The 20,598-nt window shown below is 35.7% G+C and overlaps 1 protein-coding gene across 2 annotated transcripts; it reads right to left on the bottom strand.

Moving 5' to 3' along the window:
- Positions 1–39: 39 nt before the first annotated feature.
- Positions 40–20,107, bottom strand: LOC101493155 (cell division cycle protein 27 homolog B-like). Of its 2 annotated transcripts, none has more exons than XM_004491717.4 (16): positions 19,786–20,107; positions 18,343–18,415; positions 18,019–18,128; positions 17,644–17,690; positions 17,418–17,515; positions 16,929–17,233; positions 16,511–16,666; positions 15,199–15,415; positions 10,830–11,047; positions 10,599–10,664; positions 8,897–9,013; positions 2,157–2,233; positions 1,616–1,735; positions 976–1,195; positions 578–859; positions 40–444 (listed from the first exon to the last, which is right to left on the bottom strand). In XM_004491717.4, exons 1-16 carry the CDS (start codon positions 19,888–19,890, stop codon positions 394–396), a joined length of 2,262 nt encoding a protein of 753 aa, XP_004491774.1. In that variant the 5' UTR covers positions 19,891–20,107; the 3' UTR covers positions 40–393. The 2 variants fall into 2 exon arrangements, with proteins under 2 accessions (XP_004491774.1, XP_027188526.1); XM_027332725.2 differs by having other exon boundaries at positions 18,019–18,078; positions 19,786–19,843.
- Positions 20,108–20,598: the final 491 nt, after the last annotated feature.

Below are 20,598 nucleotides of genomic sequence, written 5' to 3'. Positions count from 1 at the left end.
AAGGAATTTGCTATGAAGTCTTCAGACAGAGAATGCAGGTAGAAACTGAAGAAACAAATGAGCCATTTAACACTACTGATAATGTTGAGCTACAGACTAAAGCTGCGTTTATGAACAAATGAATGGATGAACTAATTATACACGTATTTTTTCCTTAAAACAACTATTCTTAGTATGGGAACTTCTTGGTATCTCTGTTGCATCATGTCTTCTTATTTAAGTATACATGATTCTCCGACAAAACTCAGACCCGCCAATTGGATGGGCACATTTTTTTACAGCTTTTATGCACAATCTGCCGAAAGCACAAGCACAGCCAAATCCTTATAGTAAAGGATTCAAAAGCAGATAAACTGCACCAAGTTATCGATTCTTCACTTCACATGTAGAGAGCTACAAGTTGTCATCCATCTCATCCGGTACATGCAATTTCTCAATGGCAGCCTGTTAGAAATAATAGCAAGTTAGGTTGCATTAAGAAAATGTGAAAATACAATAGTTAATAAGGATTTGGATAAGCAAATGTAAATGTAATTGCAAACATTATTGACCAGTTTAGGTAAAATGACCCGATCACCTTAATAGCAGCAGCATCTGTTGCAGATGGTTTCAAATCCAAAGAAATACCATAATGAAGCATTGCTCTCTCATGCATGTTACGCCTTTTATAGATGTTTCCCATCAATGCGTACACACTACTTTCGCGAGGAGCATACTCTTTAAGCTCCTCTAGGACTTTCAAAGCCTCATCGAATTTTTCCAAGCTCATTAGTATATTCGCCTTCTGATACATAGGAACGGGATTTTTCTTATCTGCCAAAATAGCCTTCTCCATTACCACTAGTGCTTCCTCGCTTCTCTGTCAAATCATAGAAGATAGCACTTGCTTAGAATTCTGGATACAAAACACAAGCAGAAGACATATATATATAGTTCTTATTTGAACTACTACAATTGGTGCAGCAAGAGTTCAACCTTTAAAGCGTGCAAAGCAGTGCCAAGGTATGACAATATAACAGAAGACCGTGGATTAATTTGGAAAGCCATTCGGAAATGGTGCTCAGAGAACTCAAACTTCTCTTGGCGAAGATATACCATTCCAAGCCCATACCAAGCATTATAGTGCCTTGTATCAACCCTGAGTGCACTCTGGTAGCATTTGATTCCATTCTCAAAATCTTCTAGTGCAACATATCTGTGAGGGGCAACAAATTAGAAGGCCATAAAAAGTTGCCGATAAATGAATGATAAGATTTGAGAAAAACATGAAAGGAAAATGCAAGAATTGTCATCAATGAGTTTATTCCCTTTCTCTCTGGTAAAAATTGGACCAGAGCCTTCAAATACAACCATCAACAATGGTTTCTAGAAGCACTTTCCCACTAACTGTCAACTAATTCCCAGATCCTTCTAGTCCCTCTCCCATTTAGTTAAACTGCAAATTTGCTCTCTCCCTATCCCTCCTAACATAGACCCTCTAAATGAGTGGATTACTATCAATACTCCCCCCTGAAAAATTTAACCTAGTCCTGAATTATAAAATTAGGATAGGTTGACAACATCTTGGACACCAATTCCCATGAATTATAAAATTCTGATAAGATCATGTTCTTACTCGTGTCCACAAAGGGTGTGTGCATATGCAAATCTGGGATTTAGTTGTGCAGCTCGTTGAAAATTCTTCAGTGCAGTTTCGTGATCTTTCTGCAGGCTGTAGCAATTGCCCATGGCACACCTGCCAGAGCATTCACCAATAATGATAATTAAGGATAAATTGTAATAAATAAGAGAGCACCTAAATACAGGAGAATATAAAATAAAAAAAAAAAAAACAACAAAAAGTTTCCTCTCTCAAGCTCTAATTTGCCAAAATTATGAAAGACCTTGAAAATAAATAAATGAATAATGAAATAGAAGTAGGTAATAATATGTCTGTTAATGTATCACATATAACTGATATGTGGTATATGCCAGAAAACAAATGCATTAATCTGCACTTGCACACAATTTTGGCTCACAGCACATGCACACAGGCACAAAGAGATGTAATTTTAGGTGTTCCAGAAAATGACCAAGGGTAAAAAGAATTTAGTCTAAAAATATAAAATTCAGTATACTGATTACGAAATAATCACAAAAGATTCATAGAAGCCTACCAAGATTGAGGAGCTAAGCGATCAGTTTGGGTGAGTTCCTGAGCAAGGTAACTTAACTTCATATCTTCCTTTAGATGCTACACCAGAGATACATTTAAATTTTAAGAATAACATAAAACCAGAAGGCTAAACAAATATGACTACAAAGTAAAGCTATAAAAGATTATTGCCACGCATCGATCTTCATCGTGCTTTTGTAATCAGTATGACTAGTTTCAGCAACATCACGTAACCCTTAGTCTCAAGCATTAACTAGAATATTTTCCTCCAAAATTATTGCAAGAGAAGAAAGTGGAATTAATTTTCCTTTCAAGAGTATCCCTCAATTTCCTAACATCACCAATTCACCATAATTGACAATGACATGGTTTATTATCAAGAGGCATTAATAGGTGCATCGACCCTAAATTTCAGTCCCAAAGGCTACAGAGAAAAATACATCAAATGCTTTACACATTTTAGAAACTTCAAATATCTAAATAACGTCAGATAATATTATAACTTGGAATGTTTAAGAATATCTTTGATGGCCTCTTAGCAATGGTTTACATTCACATTTCATCACAATTCATGATTTGTTTCTGTTGAATGAGAAGAAAATATTGAGAGACATGTTGAATAACCCGTGTGTTTCAACTACATAACGGAAGTTCTATATATAGACTTTATGTGATAATACTAAATACACATAATGACAGGAATACTTATAGACGATAGGAATACTTACAAACTTTCTATTTATTTACATACTAATATTTTATTTTCAACACTCCCCCTTATGCTGGAGCATATAAATTAAATGCACCGAGCTTGTTACATATATAACTAATTCTAGACTCTCGCAATGACTTTGTAAACACATCTGCCAACTGATCATTAGAATTGACTAAGCTAGTGATGATGTTGCCTGATTCAATCTTTTCTCTAACAAAATGGCAATTTATCTCAATATGCTTGGTCGTCTCATGAAAAACAGGATTTGAGGCAATGTGCAATGCAGCTGATTATCACATATTAGTGTCATTGGACTGACCGCTTCAAATTGAAGTCCTTTTAATAACTGTTTCAACCAGATGAATTCACATGTTACTAGTGCCATGGCACTGTGTTCTGCCTCAGCGCTGGATCTTGCAACAACATTTTGTTTCTTTCTCTTCTAAGATATTAAATTTCATCCGACAAGTACACAATACGCATAGGTGGATCGTCTATCAATGGGTGAGCCTACCCAATCAGCATCTGAGTAATCAATTATCTGAGTATGTCCTCTATCTTCATAAATGAGACCTTTTCCAGGTGCACTTTTGATGTATTTAAGAATCCGAATTACAACATCCATATGTTCTTGACAAGAAGAATTTAAGAACTGGCTTACCACACAGACAGCGAAGGAAATGTCAGGACATGTAACTATGAGATAGTTTAATTTTCCAACCAATCTCCTATATCTTCCTGAATCTAATAGAGGCTTCTCCTGATTAGGTAGGAGTTTGACATTTGGATCCATAAGAGTATCAACTGGCTTGACATTCAATAGACCTGTTTCTTCAAGAATATCCATAGCATATTTTCTGTGAAATTACAAGGCCATCTTTGAATTGGGCTACCTCAATACTAAAAAAATAACGGAGTTTACCGAGATCTTTAGTCTGAAACTGATTTGAAAGATGTTGTTTCAAATGAAGTATCGTTTGTTGATCACTACCAATTATGACAATGTCATTCACATAAACAATAAGATAGATGCACCATTGGGTCGAGTGACGATAAAATACAGAGTAATTGGCTTCACTACGAATCATATCAAATTCTTGTACTACCAAGATGAATCTGTCAAACCAAGCTCTAGAAGACTGTTTAAGACCATAAAAGGACTTGTTTAGCCGACACACCATGGTGGAAGACGCCCCCCCTGAGCAACAAACCTTGGTGGTCCATATAAACTTCCTCTTCAAGATCACCGTGAAAAAAGGAATTTTTAATGTCCAGTTGATGGAGAGGCCATGTTGAATTGCTGCAATGGAAAAAAACAGTCTGACAGATGCCATTTTGGCAACAGGTGAGAAGGTACCGCTGTAATCCAACCCAAATATCTGAGTATATCCCTTGGCCACCAAGCGAGCCTTAAATCGTTTAATCTTACCATCAGGGTCAACCTTCACCGTATAGAGCCAACAACAACCTACTAAAGATTTTCCATTAGGTAAAAGGACCACTTCCAAGTACCACTGTTTTGTAGAGCACACATCTCATCAAGCATTGCTTGCCTCCACTCAGGGTGGGATAATGCTTCACTTGGAGATTTAAGAATAGAAAAAGAAGACAAAGAAGACAAGCAAGTGTAATGCAAGGGAGAAAGACAATAGCACAAATCAATATAATGAGAAAATGGATTACGTGTTGTGCGAATATCCTTACGAAGAACAATGGGAAGGTCATGCTCAGGTGGCCGGGCCAGATCCGGTGGTGGCGTCGAATGAGAGTCTGTAATGGGACCAGGAACAGGTGACGAAGATATGATTGTAGTTAGGGGTGGGAATAGGTCAGGTCAGGTCAGGCTTTGAAAGGCCTAAGCCTAGCCTACAATTAATTTTTTAGGCCTACGGCCTATCATAGGCTTTTTTTTTCGGTCTAGCCTAACCTTTTTAAAAGTCTGACCTGGCCTGGCCTAGAAGCCTATTTAAAAGTCTTATTCACATTAAAAAATTTAAATATTCTACTCATACCACATGATGTTCTCCATGTACCAATATCAATGTACATATCAGTATATATTAAACAAAAAATAATTTTCCTAACAAAATAATTTTAAAAAAAATTGAAACAAACATCCTTTAAACTCTAAAAATAACTTTTGATTTCAAAGAATAGATTTTTTTTCTGAAACAAACGCACCTATTATTACCTCTCAAACAAATATGGAACGACTACTGAGTGATTGACTAATGGAATGACTACCGAATATGGAACAACTATCAAATATAGAACGACTACCGAATATGGAATGACTACTGAGTGATTGTCTAATTGATAGAATTTAAAATAGGAAATATTATTATTAATATAATAATAAATAACATTAATAAATAATAGAATATATATAGGTCGGTCTGTCAGGCCTAATAGGCTTTTTTATAAGCCTGAGCCTAATCTATTTAAATAAATAGATTTTAAAAATAGCTTGAGCCTAGCCTTTTTATTAAATAGGTCAGGCTAGGCCAGGCCATAGGCCCCTAATGGACGGTCTAGCCTATTCCCATCCCTAATTGTAGTGTTCGTGGAGGTTGGGGGGCATACTCGACAGGAATAAAAGTGGGCAGAATAGGGATAACTACCTAAGGAGGTTCGGGATTAATTTCTTGAAGGGGCTCAGTAACTATATAGGTTGGTTCAAAATATGGTACAAACTCGAAAAAAGTAACATCAGCTGATGTAACATATCGGTGTAGTGTAGGAGAATAACAACGATAGCCCTATTGGGACCGATGAATCGAGAAAGACACACTTGAGTGATCAAGCTGATAGTTTGTCCAAACCTGGAGATAAATTGTGAACAAAACATGACCCAAACACACGAGGTGGTAGCGAGCGAAGAGGGGTATGGGGAAATAGGACGGAACGAGGGATATTGCCATCAAGGATAGAAGACGACATACAATTGATAAGGTAGTATGTCGTTAAGACTACGCTCCCCTCCAAAAACGGAATGCAACATTACCATGGAGAAGTAAGGTTCGTGTGGTTTCAATGAAATGTTGATTTTTGCATTCGGCTACTCCATTTTGTTAGGGTGTATGAGTACATGACATTTGGGGTAGAATACCATTGGATGCCATTAAATTTTGAAATTGATAGGACAAATACTCCCGAGCATTATCACTTCTTAAAGTACGAATAGAAACACTAAATTGAGTTTTAATTTCTTGACAAATTGCTTAAAAATGGAAAACAGTTCAGATCTATTTTTTGTTAAAAATAACCACGACAACGAGAGTAATCATCAATAAAAGTAACAAAATACTTAGACTTTAAATTAGACACAGTACGAGAAACATCCCAAACGTCAGAGTGAACTAAAGTAAAGGGGGGCGAAACCCTTTTATTGACTTGATCAGGAAAATGGTTACGGGGGTGTTTCCCTAACTGACACGACTCACAATGTAAAGTGGACAACTTAGACAAACTAGGCACCAGTTTTTGAAGTTTGGTAAGACTTGGGTGTTTTAGCTGAGCATGGATAGTATCAGGGAAATCTATAGCAGAGCACGTCTGATAAGGACCTCAAAAGCATGAAGATGATCCATATTTTAATAAATCAGGATGAACTTTATTTATTTTAATTTGGTTTATATTAATTCTTAGTTTGCTTTGATTTGGAAATGTAATAGTTTTATTATTGATTTAATTTATTTATGTGTAAGTGAAGATACTTTACTTCCTTACATTAAGTTTATTTTAGAAAAAATAAGATGTAAGTCCAATATTGGCCTAGAGAATGGTGTCACTTATGGTCCATTTAGGTTTAGAGATAAACTTAGTATAAATAAGCGTTTCTAACCTCATGGAAGGAGATTTTGAATATTATTTTTGTGAGTCTTTGCTCTCTAGAGTTCTTGAAAGAGTTCACTTTGAACTTATCAAGGTTGTTAATCCTTGTGGCATTCTTTTGGCTTATCAATCCCTAGATTGTGGCGCCATTGTGTTCTTGGTTCGTTTGATGAATAATAATTTTGAGTTTCCTTTACATCAAACTCTAATACTCAAATTCAACCAATTTTCGTGTTCAGTTACCTACGATCATATCTCGAGTTCTACATATTTGTTTTCGGTGATTCAACAGCCTAACTTGCGTTTCGGAGTGTCATCTTTTACCTCGTTTTAGAATCGTAATTCAGAGTTTCGTAGCTCTGTTTATCGTGTTCTACAGCAATACGTGATTTTGACTCAAATCTGTAAGTTTCCAACCTAGAACAATCCTTAAAGTGAATCATGACAAACATGACCATATCAAAGTCTTGGAAGATGGAGAAAGGTAATAGAGGCCTTGAGACTCACATCCGACGCCAATCGTCCTTCCCGAACATCCGACGCCAAGGGAGAATTTGGACAGCGCCAACCCCTTTATTACCAGTGACATGATCAAATGCACCAGAACCAAGAACCTAAAGGCCGAGAGAAGATGAGTGAGACAGGTAAACAGATGAATTATCAGTGTGTGCAACTGAAGTAGTAGAACTAGATTTCGGATAACTTTGAACCCACTGGAGGAAATCTTTAAAATTTGTCGAGGAGATCTGGGGAGATAGTGTTAGTTTGAATACTTGCAGAAGGATCAAGCAAAGTTGCATTTATCGAAGGCGAAGGCTTACCATGCAACTTCTAACAACGATCAATAGTATGTACAAGCTGATTACAATGCTCACATTTAGGACGAGGCTTAGAGTTGGATGGTTCTCTACGAGAGCAACTCTAATTATGTCCCAAAGATTCAAGGGCATCACGAGAGAACCTCTACGAGAGAACCTTTGCCTAACTCCAAACCGATTCACACGTGAGATGTGGACGGAAAATCGATTTAACATCTGGATGAAGTGTAGACTTAATGACACTGCACAACTGAGCATCTATCTGTTTCCATTTTGATGTTTCAGTCGCAACCACCTTTTCAAGATTTTGAGTAAGATGGTCCTCGTAACCTTGACCAAGCATCCATAGTTTGATGTCGGCGGCCCAACTATCATAACTTCATCCTTTCAATTTTTCGACAGAGAGAGAAGAGGTGATGTAGTTGGTAAAGATGTTTTGTTTCAGACAAAGATGCCATGGTCGGTAAATAGTGCTAGAAAACACGTTTGAATCGGGAAAACAAGAGCTCTTTGATCTGGAACTCGTATATCCGTGACTCGAAACTGAAAACTTAGGGAAAATATGAAATCAGAGGGCAGATATGGCAGAAGGTGGCGCGTGGGAGGCTTGTTGACGACGCGCGTTGAGGGGTGGGCTGATCTGGGGTGTACGACGCTGTTGGAGTGGTCGTTCGTCGGTGAGAGTGGCGGCAGAGCGTGGGCGGCTGAAAAAGATTGAGGGAACAACGTAGCAAAGACAAGGATAGGGATACTAGAGTTGAGAGCACGGTTAGTCGAGAAAAAACAAAAATTCATCAGAGACAGTGGGTCCACTGAGTATTTAAAGATTAAGTTTGTCTCTCAACAGGCTCTGGATACCATGTTGAATGAGAAGAAAATATTGAGAGACATGTTGAATAACTCATGTGTTTCAACTACACAGCGAGTGTTCTTTATATAAACTTTATGTGATAAATACAGATAATGACAAGAACACTTACAAATGATAGGAATACTTACAGACTTTCTATTTATTTACATACTAATATTTTATTTTCAACAGTTTCCTTATTCAATTAGGATTATTAGCATAAATGGGGGTTGGTTACTTTATTATGTAATTTATCATTACACCAAAATATATATCAAAATTATATTCTATTATTTTATTTTCTTTCTCCAAGTCCTTGTAAGTTCAACAGTTTAGATAGATGGTTGATTTGGGGTGCCAACATAGTTGGGATGCCAAATTTACCATATGATGCTTTTGCACTCTTTCTCTTTTTGGCTTTAAAAAAACAAGTTCAACAGTGTAGACAAAAAAATTATTAGTTCTTATTACAATTGCACGCTATTAAATATTACTGAAATTGATAAAATATAATATAAACTCACATAAAGGACTGTTGAGTATACATCCATTCCTTCCAAATTATAAGGCGTAATCTGACGAGCAAGACCAAAGGCCCGATCAGCTTCTAAATAATCAACTTCACAGTACACTTTTCCAACCTGCTTAAAACATTCAAGTATGGTAACAAATTGTTAGTGATATGCACCTATAAGAATCTCTAGCACAAAGACCATATTATAATCATATTATCTCCACCTAACAATTTAAGCTTTTAGAATAGGTGGTTCATGACATGCACTCAACGCCTCTATGGCTAAATGGTAGTACACTCTTTATCATTATCATTTATCTAATAAAAAGTTGAATTTTTGCATTGAAAATGTGGGACAGGGGCGGACCTACTCTAAGGTGAGGGTGTTCCTGCACACCTTGAAAAAACAATACATTGTATTACCCTATAATTTTTTAGATTTGCGCAACCTAAGTTTTTAGTTTGCACCTTGATCGATAACACACTCATTCTCTCCCTTGCCTTGCACAAGCCAACGCGGTCAGTGACTTGCATTGAGAAAGATGTGTTCAAGAATGGTGACAATGATGTTATCATTCAAAGATTTCAATACATGAAAAAACCACATTGAGGAAAATTATAAAGCATTTGTAATTTATTTGATGCATATATTAAAAATTTGGGGTTAAATATATTTTTTATCCCCCAAAAATTCATAAAGTTCAATTCGATTCAGTCTTTCATTTGAAATTTGAATTTTCATCCCCTTGGATGTTTTGCCAAGGGGACCATAAACGGCATATTTCTAAAAGTACTCGACAAAAATGGCATATTTCAAAAGTTGGCAGACGAAAACTCACTTTTCAAAGGGGACTAAAAGTGAACTTCATGAACTTTTGAGGAACTAAAAACATTTTTAACCTTCAAATCATTTCATTTATTATTTATTTTTTTAATTTGTATATGCATATTAATAACTATAAATTGAAGTTAAATAATCTACACCCCTTAAATGGAACTACACATTGCATGCACAAAATGTGTTTAAAACATCTAGTCTAATTTTGATACTATGAGAACGCAAATATTGGACGAGTAGACCAGACCAACCTAAACTTTCCTCTGTTGGATTTGGGGTCATTTTGGTAGAGCTAGATTTCAACTTGTTAGAGTTGGATCCACTCATCTCATTGGCCTGTTGGATTCACTGCAAAATTGCAAAGATTGGAGTGCCCATGTTTTCTAGTCCATAATTTCGTTTATTTTGGGATCTATGAGGCTGAGGCTTGTTAAGAGTCTTACAATTGATGAAATGAAATATAGCTTGAAAATGTGTTTATAGGTGAAAGGCATCCGTCACCTCACAAACTGGCTTTATAGGGTTGAATTAGACTCAACCTAAATTTTAAGACTAATACAACATTGTTTGCCTTCTTTGCAGATGGATTCACATTCGGATGTTAAATGCATAATGTGGGTCATGGAGTCAAAGTGCTATGAGTTAATCATTATATTGTAGACTCTTTTAACCGTTCTCAAACTTACGATTCTATGTGAGTCTACTTGTCTTCACAAACAATTTCGTGAGCATGTTAACTCGACGTTGATACCTAGAGTTCAGATTTCTAAACTCATATATCAATATTCTATGAGTTAAGTGAGAGGTTGACAACCATGAGTAACAAGAATTCGTACGAAAGACCAAAGAATGCCAGCTAGGCAACCAATATTACCTGGGAAAGAACCCAGCCAGTATTGTAATGCTTATATGGAAGTTTCTGAAAGGCTTCCAGTGCGTCCTGTTCCACCAATAAAAAGACATTAGAAAACTGAATGCAATCAACAACAAAGTATTTTATTATTATTTTTTCCTTTTTCATATCCATAGTTAAAAAAAATAGTAAATACACAAATATAAATTATACACGTCCTTTCTGCAGAAGCAATAATTAGTTAGTTAATACCTGGCACCTGTACAAGCAGGCAAGTCTAAAACCTTCACCAAGAACTCTTAGAAGAGTCAGTATTTCGGAAGCACCACTGATGACTTTTGAACCACTAATTACTTGTCCACCAACTGGAATATATGCTTCTTCCTGTTCATAAGATTTAGCTTCCATGGTAAGCGAGGAGCTAGAAGTTGTTGGTGCACGGGAATCATCTATAACGTCATTATGAATCCCTGAAGATAAAGGAATGAGAATTCATTACGTATTTGTAAATAGCTGCTTGGAAATATTTTGTATTAGAATTAATATCATGTTAGGAATCTTAATAATAGTAGAAGGTCAAGGTTCGATCTCTTCTACCAACAAACCTCCTTTCTCTTACTGAACTTACAACATAGGCCTATAAAAAAATAGTGCAAGATTATTATTTTGCTATAGATGTAATATATCACAATTATCCGAACTCTGATTTAGCATGGTATCTGTTGAAGTTGTGAGATTTTAGACAAAATGAGAAGAGAAAATAATAAAGGTTTGAATACTATTTATAATAGTTTTATGCTAACTTGATTACAAAAGACTCAATATTAATCTCTATTTATAGAGAAACATAGACTCAATCCTAAATCAGGAATAAATCATAATAATAATGAGAGATATTCTAAGATATCTCTATGATTATAAATTGATCATAGGAAATAACTCAAAATACTTTAATATAATATAAAAGATATTATAAGATATTTTTTAATATTCTAACACTCCCCCTCAAGTTAAAGCTTACTAAGCCTTAGCTTGTTACAAGAAAGTAATGTGTTGCTCTGCAAAATAATAAAAAGGATGGAAAGACAACTCAGGGATGCACGTGAAGTCAGAGAGAATTGCTATAAATATAGCCTAGCCAGATAGCTGGAATGATCATCAACATGAGAGAAATTCATGGCAACCAATTGAATAAAGCAAGGCATGTTCTTCTAAAAAAACTGCATTTGGAAGCTTCAAACCAATAATATCGAAGGCTCAAAATATTTAAACTGGAATATGCTTCAAAGAGAGAGCGACATGCTTCAGGGAGTGAAAGGTAAGGCCAATACATCTGGGACAAACATGGGGCCAGTGTATCTGGGACAAATTGCCAAGTTGTATGCATGTGGTTCGAAAGAAAAAACATAAAACAGATCTGGAAACCAGGAAGGAAAACTCAATCTAGACGACTGAAACATTATGTCGGAAGGCGGACAGACGTGCCTGAGCCCGAGGCTGTTGGTGGCGGCGCATGAGATGAACATGGCGGATCTTTGAGACACATGAGCACGCGTGGAGCAACTTTTGACCTAAAAAAATATGGGTTGTGTAGATTGGGTGATTCCGCACGCAATGGAAGTGGTTGTGTCGGAAAACTTATCCAGCAGCGACGACAGACAGCAGCAGACGGCGGCGGTAGTAGCAGACGGGACAGCAGCAACGATTGTGGGAAAAGGGACACCACCAGAATGATCATCGGTGGGAATAAAAGTCATTGTTATAATCTATTAGTAAGAACTAAATTGCATGACAAACACCAAAGAAGAAGCAGCGCAACTCTAACAAAACGAAGCCATGATCGATCAACAGAGTGAGAAAGTGCGTCCAAAACAGGAGAGATAACGGCTGTTTGAACAAGGACGCATATTTTCGTTGATCAAAATTCAAACCGAGAAAGGTCGCATCTTAAACGATTGTCGAACCAGATACCTTTGACCTCCTCTACAAGTGGACTTATCAGTTGCATTGACCATATAGCCTTGAGGTACGGTATGACAGCATCATAGTATTTTTGAAAGTGATCCTGAGATGAATCAGCAACTGATGCCAAAGCAGTTAAAGCTCCCTCTTGCACCATTTGTTTACCATTCGGAAGAAGTACAAGCAGTTTGCTAACTATTCTATCCAAGTATGGTGTTAAAATATCAGGTGTGCAATTCTCGCTGAAGTTGGGCAGAGTTGAAGCAACATGAGTCTCTACACGAGGATGCTGGTCAGGAAATGAATTCAATACCATAGCCACCACTTGCTACAAATTCTTTATCATGACCTTTGAGCATCCTTCAGCTATCTGAGCAAGTGCAATCAATGCAGCAAGACATTTTTGCCACTAAGGAGCAGCCAAATATGCAAGTAATTGTTCAGAAGCAACAGGAACAATCGTATTTCCTCCCAAAGATATAGATAACCTATCCAAACATTGTTGTCCAACACTATAATTGCTAGTTTCACCAGCATCTTCATCCTTAGTCTCCGCAGTGTGCCAAGCTGGATCATCCTCAATATCCAAAAGCGTTTTCATAAGAATCGCAAACAACCTGCTAGTAAACTGCGACATCTTCCTCATCATACCAGGAGCACACTCCCTCGCTTCAGCGAGAGTTATCACAAACTGCTCAAAGGGTTGTTTTTTCGCAACACCCTTCAATGCCCCAGCCTCCATTAGTTTAAAGTGATCATCATTCAATCCCGAGTCACCACAAAAAGCATCATAATAGAATCCATCTCCTCTTGTAGTACACGGTCCAGTGCAAATCTTCCATTCATACTCTGTCTCATGTGACTGGCCAAGAATGTGAGCACGAGAATGCCAAAAAGTGTCACGTCCTTCATCATCATCAAACCTAAAGATCTGAAGTTGAGAGTCCTCTTCAAGAGGACAAGTCATATCCCAAAGAACACAATTAACCTTAGCAATAAGAGCATTATTGGCCAAATTCTTTGAGATTTCACGAGCAACGTCCAAATGAGTAGTTTGCCATTTCTTTCCTTCCTTCACGTTTCCATCAGGAACCGTTACCTTAATCAGATCTGGAGATGGGGAAAGCAGGCGAATCTGCTGCTTCTCCTGAATATACGGACGCGCTTAGGGATTGACGCGGCTAGGTAGGGTTCATCCTTTGCGTGAACAACCATGGCGGCAACGGCGGTGGATGAATACAAATAGAAACGAGCAGCGCGGCGGAGGAAGATGAATAGAAACGCTTGGTGATTTTTTGAAGGAGCAAAGTCAAAGGTGGTCGTTTGCCGGAAAAGTCGCTGGAAACAGTGACGGCGAACTGAACGGAAACGAGTGAAACCAATGTCGTTTGAGAAAAAAAATATTACGTTGAAAAAGAAAAACTATAATTATATTCCCTAACTGTTGGGAACTTAGAAGCGGAACAACGGTGAGATTGTTCAAGGATGATTGAGATAGGCTCTAGATACCATGTTGAAGTTGTGAGATTTTAGAGAAAAGGAGAAGAGAAAATAATAAGGGTTTGAATATTATTAATAATAACTTCATGCAATATTAATCTCTATTTATAGAGAAACATAGACTCAACCATAAATCAGGAATAAATAATAATAATAATAATAATAATAATAATAATAATAATAATAATAATAATAATAATAATAATAATAATAATAATAATAATAATGAGATATTCTAAGATGTCTCGATGATTATAAATTGATCATAGGAAATAACTCAAGATACTCTAATATAATATAAAAGATACTATAAGATATTTTCTAATATTCTAACAGTATCAAAGTGGTTTTATCCTCCATCGCCTGGTTTTTTCTCACAGTTAGTTGCAAAATTTCTAAATGTGGAACTCTTTTGTTTGGTATCTTTTCTACACTCTGCTTTACCTTACCCCAGCTGTATCGTACGAGTTTTCATACTCATCTTTTAAAGTATTATCATCATTTTCATCACAAACATAAGAATTTCTGATTCAACACAAAACACTCTTCGCGAGTTTCAACAAAAATACTTGCGCATTTTCAATATGTATCAGCTACCAACCTACATATGTGTCACTTCTGTTTAAACAAAAGTACTCGCCCACTTTTAATGTCAGCTACCAACCACTTCTCTCTGGAATAATTTCCAGCAAACCGCAGTTTTTCCTGGCATCCGGGTCTCTAGCTAGCATGTCTCGGTTAACAGCTCACATTCCCCTAATCTTATTCTAATGCATTTAGTTATTTTCCCTGTTAATTCCATTACCTGACTTTTCTCACACCATTCATACATTCTCATTACAGAAACAAAACAACAAGGAATAAAAGCAAAAGTGACATATTTGCAAGAAATAATAACAAAACAAAAAATTACAAGGACTGAAAGCAAAAAGTAATACAATTGCAAGGACCAAAAACATATTTAAACCTAATCTTTTTTTCAAAAGGTAGCAGCATGGGAGAATATTTGACAAAACAGATACAATTTCATCAGCCGGGATGCATCTTCACACATACACAGCTTAAGTACCAAAGCATCAAAACAATAGTCTTTATGAAGGATAACACTCCACAACAACAAGTCTAAAATAAAATAATGTTATATTTAAAAATTCATCACCTTCATCAATGTTTTCATTGGCCCATGGTTGTCCCTTGCGAACTGTCACAGAACGAAATGCCGTTGAGTTAAGCTTTGACCCACTAAAATACTTAGAAGAGTAACTAGTTCCATTTCCAGAGACAGCTGTTGTATTAGGATTTGCATTTACACTTGCATCACCAGAGAGTCTCGAACTACGCCGAGGACCAGAATCAGAAAATAACCTACCAGAAATCTGAAACAATAAAAAAAAAAAGCATAAGGAACATTAATAAAATGAGAAACCATAATAAAATTTAATCTATAGCACTCAAGCCTTCAACCTGGTGTACAAAACATAAAATACTTGCTTACATAATCATTCGCTGAACAAAATTTATGATCAACTCAATCACACAAGATGGAAAACATACTTAGAACACTACTTTATCAGTGTGATGTCAACCAGAATGCACCTATATAGAGCTGAGATATTGAGGAGATCCAGAAAATTAAGGAACTCAACTATGTGTTAGATATAAAACCGTTCAAATGCTTTCATCTAATAACTTAGGTTTTTTAATGAGCAGAGCCTCTAAAACCCAGGGGTCTAGAGTCTGATTCTTGCTGTCCCCACTCTTCCAAATAGAAGTTAAATTTCAACACAAGTTTGGGTGGGTCTTTACATTGTTCATACTTCATGTCCAAAGGGCAGGCTGTAGCATAGGAAGCATGTTAAATATAAAATTATATACATGCTTTCGCGGAACAGCTTTAGCGTTTGGGAGTATTGGTTCATGACAATAATATGTTTGGTTTTGGTTATTTCACATTTGGAAAAGATAAAGAAAATAAGCTTTTTTGGCCAAAATCTCTTTTACCAATTTGATCATAATTTTTTTATTTTTTTGAAAAGCAAAAGAAACTACAAAATTGTTAACATGAAACGAAAAGGTAACCTAAGACACCCTTTAATAAATCTCATTATAATCAATGCTAACACCGTCACCAAAGAGAAAAATAAAATATTCCAAAACTGTGATGGTACATGAGATTCATTCACTCAATCAAATAAATTTCTATACAACAACAATCAAGCCTTGTTCCACTAGGCTTGATTAATTCACTAGGCCATGGTACATGAGATTAATTCACTCAATCAAATAACTTTCTATACAACAACAATCAAGCTTTGTTCCACTAGGTGAAGCATTATATGAAGCTATTGGACTCCTTAAAACGAATTTCAAATCAATGTCTATAGACAAAAAAAGCCAGAAAGGGAAGTAAGTTTATTTAGTGATGCAAAGGAAGCAGATAACACAAGACTTGTAACTAACAGTTCCCCAACCTTTCTTAACTTTCCTTCATCCACAAACTTTCTTCGAGGGGCTTGAATAGTAGAGTTCACTGTTGATCTAGGAGAATTCTCGACACTAAGTGAGTTCATATTGGAGCCATTTGGCTGCACATTCCTACACAAAGGGGGTGGAACAACACCTGACATCTGCAAAAGATTTGAATAAAAAATATCAACCATTGAACCATGTGAAAGAAAAATGGGATCAAGCACACATGCAATAGACCAAGGAATCTGCATCAATATTTAAGGAATAATAGAACACTTTTTACCAATATTTCTGAATTTACCTGACCATTGTCAAAATTATAAAAACTGTGACGCAATAAGTAGTTCAGCTTATTTACAATTTTTTAACAAAAAGTAACATACACAAACAATATGAAATCAGATGCAGCGAGCCAATTACCTGTGTCACCATTGGAGATGGAGTATTATAATATGATATGTTAGACAGACCACTATTAATAGGTTGACCCGAAGTTACTCCTAATAGTGGTACCCCGTGATGGTTTCCAGGAATATCTTTTAGGCTTTGCATGTGTTTCGGTTGCCTTGGACTTGAATCTTCTGACACATAGTGTCTACTGTCAACTAAATTACAATCCTCAGCTGATGAATGCAACTTTGGAGAAGTTGAGCAATTCAAGTATTGCTTTTGTATGCAAAGAGCAGCTGCTTCACCAAAAAATGCAGTTGCTTCTTCAGCAGCACCTAAATATTCAGAAAACAATATACCGATAAAGATGAAGATAAAAGCATAATTAAGGGGGGGAGGGAGAGTGTGTGTGTGTGTGTGTGTGTGTAATAGAAGAAGAAATATGTCCAGTGTGTGTATCATAGAAGAAGAAATATGTCCAGTGAGCATCAGAAATCCGGTGAATATCATCTAACATACCTAATATGCACAGCTCCTCATATGCAGCCCACATTACAGGATCCATTGACAGTGCCTGCTTAAAATGATGAATGGCACTTTTCCTTCTGTCAGTGTATCTGAAAAAGAGAATATCGATCAAAGAGAATATAAAAGGATGAACTTCTCTCTCTCTCTCTCTCTCTCTCTCTCTCTCTCACACACACACACACACAACACATAACCCAATTTCTTTTAAGAGTGTAACCTGTAAATGAGCCCTAATAGATAATGACCAGCTGCACCGTTCGGAACCTACACATTAAGAAGAGACAAAGCAAAACATAGTCATTCAAAAATCAAAACTTCTCCTATTAAATGCACTAACAAATAATAATAATAATAGTAGTAATAGTAATAATAATAATAATTAAAAAAAAAATTTAAAGAAGAGCAACATGTAGAACAAATGTCATATGTTAATAATAGCTAATTAGACTTGGAATAAAATAGAAAGATGAAAAATCACATACAATCAGTTTGTGACAAATATACTAAGGCCACCTACATGCTTTGGCAAATTTCATTAATAGTTTGGAAAATAATTCTTGATTTAGAATACATTATATATTATGCTTTGTACCTCAGCACTAGGCTCATTAGCAGGACATAATGCTGCTTCAGCTTCATTAAGAAGATCCATCTGAAAGCATGACATTGCAAACAAGTACCGAGATTGAGCCATTTGTGTTCCTTCAATCATTAAAGACAAAATGAATAGCTAGAGATGTACAATGAGAAGCACTGCTACGGGATAGTGACAAACATATGGGAACTAAACACAATTATCTTTATCTATTATAAGGAAATTCAGTAAACAGAACGTGAATGGTAATATTTAAGAGAAACAGGACTAGGAATGTGACTCTAAAACTTTGTTGGTACAAAAATATTGAAAGAGGCATACCCTTTAAAATATGGTATGCAGAATGTGCTTGATTGCTCTGCAAGTAACAGCCAGCCAACAATTGGAGATTCGTCTGTATAGTATACAAGAAATATAATTATAAACAATACCACAAATAGAGTAAGGATAATTTTCAGCAAATGACACTGAATATACAGTCAAAGAAAGGACGGCCCATGGACAAGAAGTAACAGTTGAAAAAGTTCTACAATTAAAAAGATGGACTCTGACATCCCAACACGCACAAAAAATGAAGAAATGCACATCAGTCAATTCAAAAAGAATTTAATACATATACACTATAAATAAACAAGTTTTACCCTGACATCTAATCATATTTCACAATTCCTCCAAGGCATAACTTCACTCCTTAAAACATGTTTACAGTGTTAGAAGGACGGAACCTAAACTTCACATTGACATGAATAAAACATTACAGTAAGTCAATAACTAAGTCTAAACTACATAATGGCATTTTCTACTGAATTGAAATTTCTTCTTCAGATTTCTTGTGAATAAAGTTAAAGGTAACAAACTAGTAGATTTCTGTCATGCATTTCACAAGGACAGCACTAAATATCCTCAAGTTCTAAAGCTAAAACTTTTTATTTTGGAGAAAAATTTAATTTGTAGACATTGAAATAACCAGCCAAACCATGCCAAAATATCTAGAACTTGCTAAATGTAGTAAATGAACTGTGCGCACAAGCAACTTTCAAACCTTGGAATAGGAATTTCTTTTTATAATACACCAAATTCAGTAATTTCACAAAACTAACAACAAAGCAGATACTGCCACGAACATTGACACGTCAACACCTATAATAATTTAGTACAATGCATAATTGAAGGTAATCAATGTGCCGGTGCCAAACACCAGGACACGCCTTCAATAAATTGTTTGAATCTTTTTTACATCTTCATAATAATCTCAAAATTAAAAATATATTAATCTTATGCACTCTCTTCTCATTCTCTACAAAATCACTTTCTCAATTAAGGTGGAAGATTTCTATCTCTTTCTCTCCTCCCCTCTTCCCAAAGTCTTCCCCTCCCCTCCGCTCCAATATCCCAAACGGATCCTAAAAAACCTTAGTCCCGATAAAAATAAAACGGGACAAAGTTAGTCCCATAGACTAAAACAAACTTCAAATTTCAAATACGAATCCAATTTTACCACACTAGAGTACAGTGAAAAATTAAAAACAAATAAACAAATAAAAAAGAAAAATTGAGATAGACAACGAAGCTAAAAGAAGAAATTATACCCTAATTCTGGTAAAACCGATAATAGAATCATATAGCTAGTTAACACCGAGAAACATCGATCTCGATTTAAAAGTAAACGACGCAACCTAAGAAATTAATGAAACTTTAAATTTAAATGTGAATTTTCTCGGAGGAATCAAACGGTAAGAGAGAGAGAGAGAGATGAAAAATGACCTCTGAGGGGAATTCAGCGCAGAGACGATGAGAGAGGAAGATTGCGTTGGAGTGCAAGAAATGGCGAAGACTCTTTTGAACACAATCTACAAGTATTGCTTCCATGGCTGTGAATATTCTTTCACTGTATCTTCTTCTTCTTTCTTTCCACAATTGTGTGATTCGAGAAAGGGAAATTTGGGAGAGAGAGGGATTTTGATTTTGGCTTTTGGATTTTGGATTTTGGATTTCAAAATGGAATGGATTTATCACGTGATCTGTTTCTCATTTCAAAATTAGGTCACGTGATCACTTGTTGCTCATGTCTTGTATCAATCCATTTATCATATGATATCTTCTCAATTGTTCCGTTGGTGGTACTACCAGCTAGGCATTTACTATATGATACGACAACCAATAATTTAATTCTTTGGATCCTTTTAATTACTGCATTTTTACCACAGTAATGTAATTAATTTTGTATGAAAAATATTTTATGATTTATTTTATAAAATTATTTTGTGTAGATAAAGGGTTGGTTTGGTGGCGATTGAGTTCGAAGAGTTAGGGTCCCTAGTAAAGTAATAAAAAACTTGTAGATTGGATTTCCACTAGTAAAATAATAATAATATTAACTATAATTATTATTAATATTAAAAATAAAATAAAATTATCTTTTGTTATTATACGAGAATAAAAAAATACAAAATTAATTATAATTTTGATCAATTTATTTTCATCACTTCAAATGAAAAGATTAATTTTTTAAATGGATCTTTGTACTCTAGGTTAAAACAGATCATATCTAAATGAGTGTGGAAACAACATAAAATT

The sequence above is a fragment of the Cicer arietinum genome, chromosome 3 (genome assembly GCF_000331145.2).
Source record: "Cicer arietinum cultivar CDC Frontier isolate Library 1 chromosome 3, Cicar.CDCFrontier_v2.0, whole genome shotgun sequence".
Taxonomy (NCBI): Eukaryota; Viridiplantae; Streptophyta; class Magnoliopsida; order Fabales; family Fabaceae; genus Cicer; species Cicer arietinum.
This window is presented reverse-complemented; position numbering and strand designations above follow the sequence as displayed.

Bases quoted from the DNA above. Each gene is read 5' to 3' on its own strand.
- LOC101493155 (XM_004491717.4), bottom strand. From the start codon at position 19,890: ATGGAAGCAATACTTGTAGATTGTGTTCAAAAGAGTCTTCGCCATTTC. The intron at 10,665-10,829 runs GTATTAACTAAC...TTGGTGGAACAG, and splicing joins CCTGCTTGTACAGGTGCCAG to GACGCACTGGAAGCCTTTCA. The intron at 1,736-2,156 runs GTAGGCTTCTAT...ATGCTCTGGCAG, and splicing joins CGCTTAGCTCCTCAATCTTG to GTGTGCCATGGGCAATTGCT.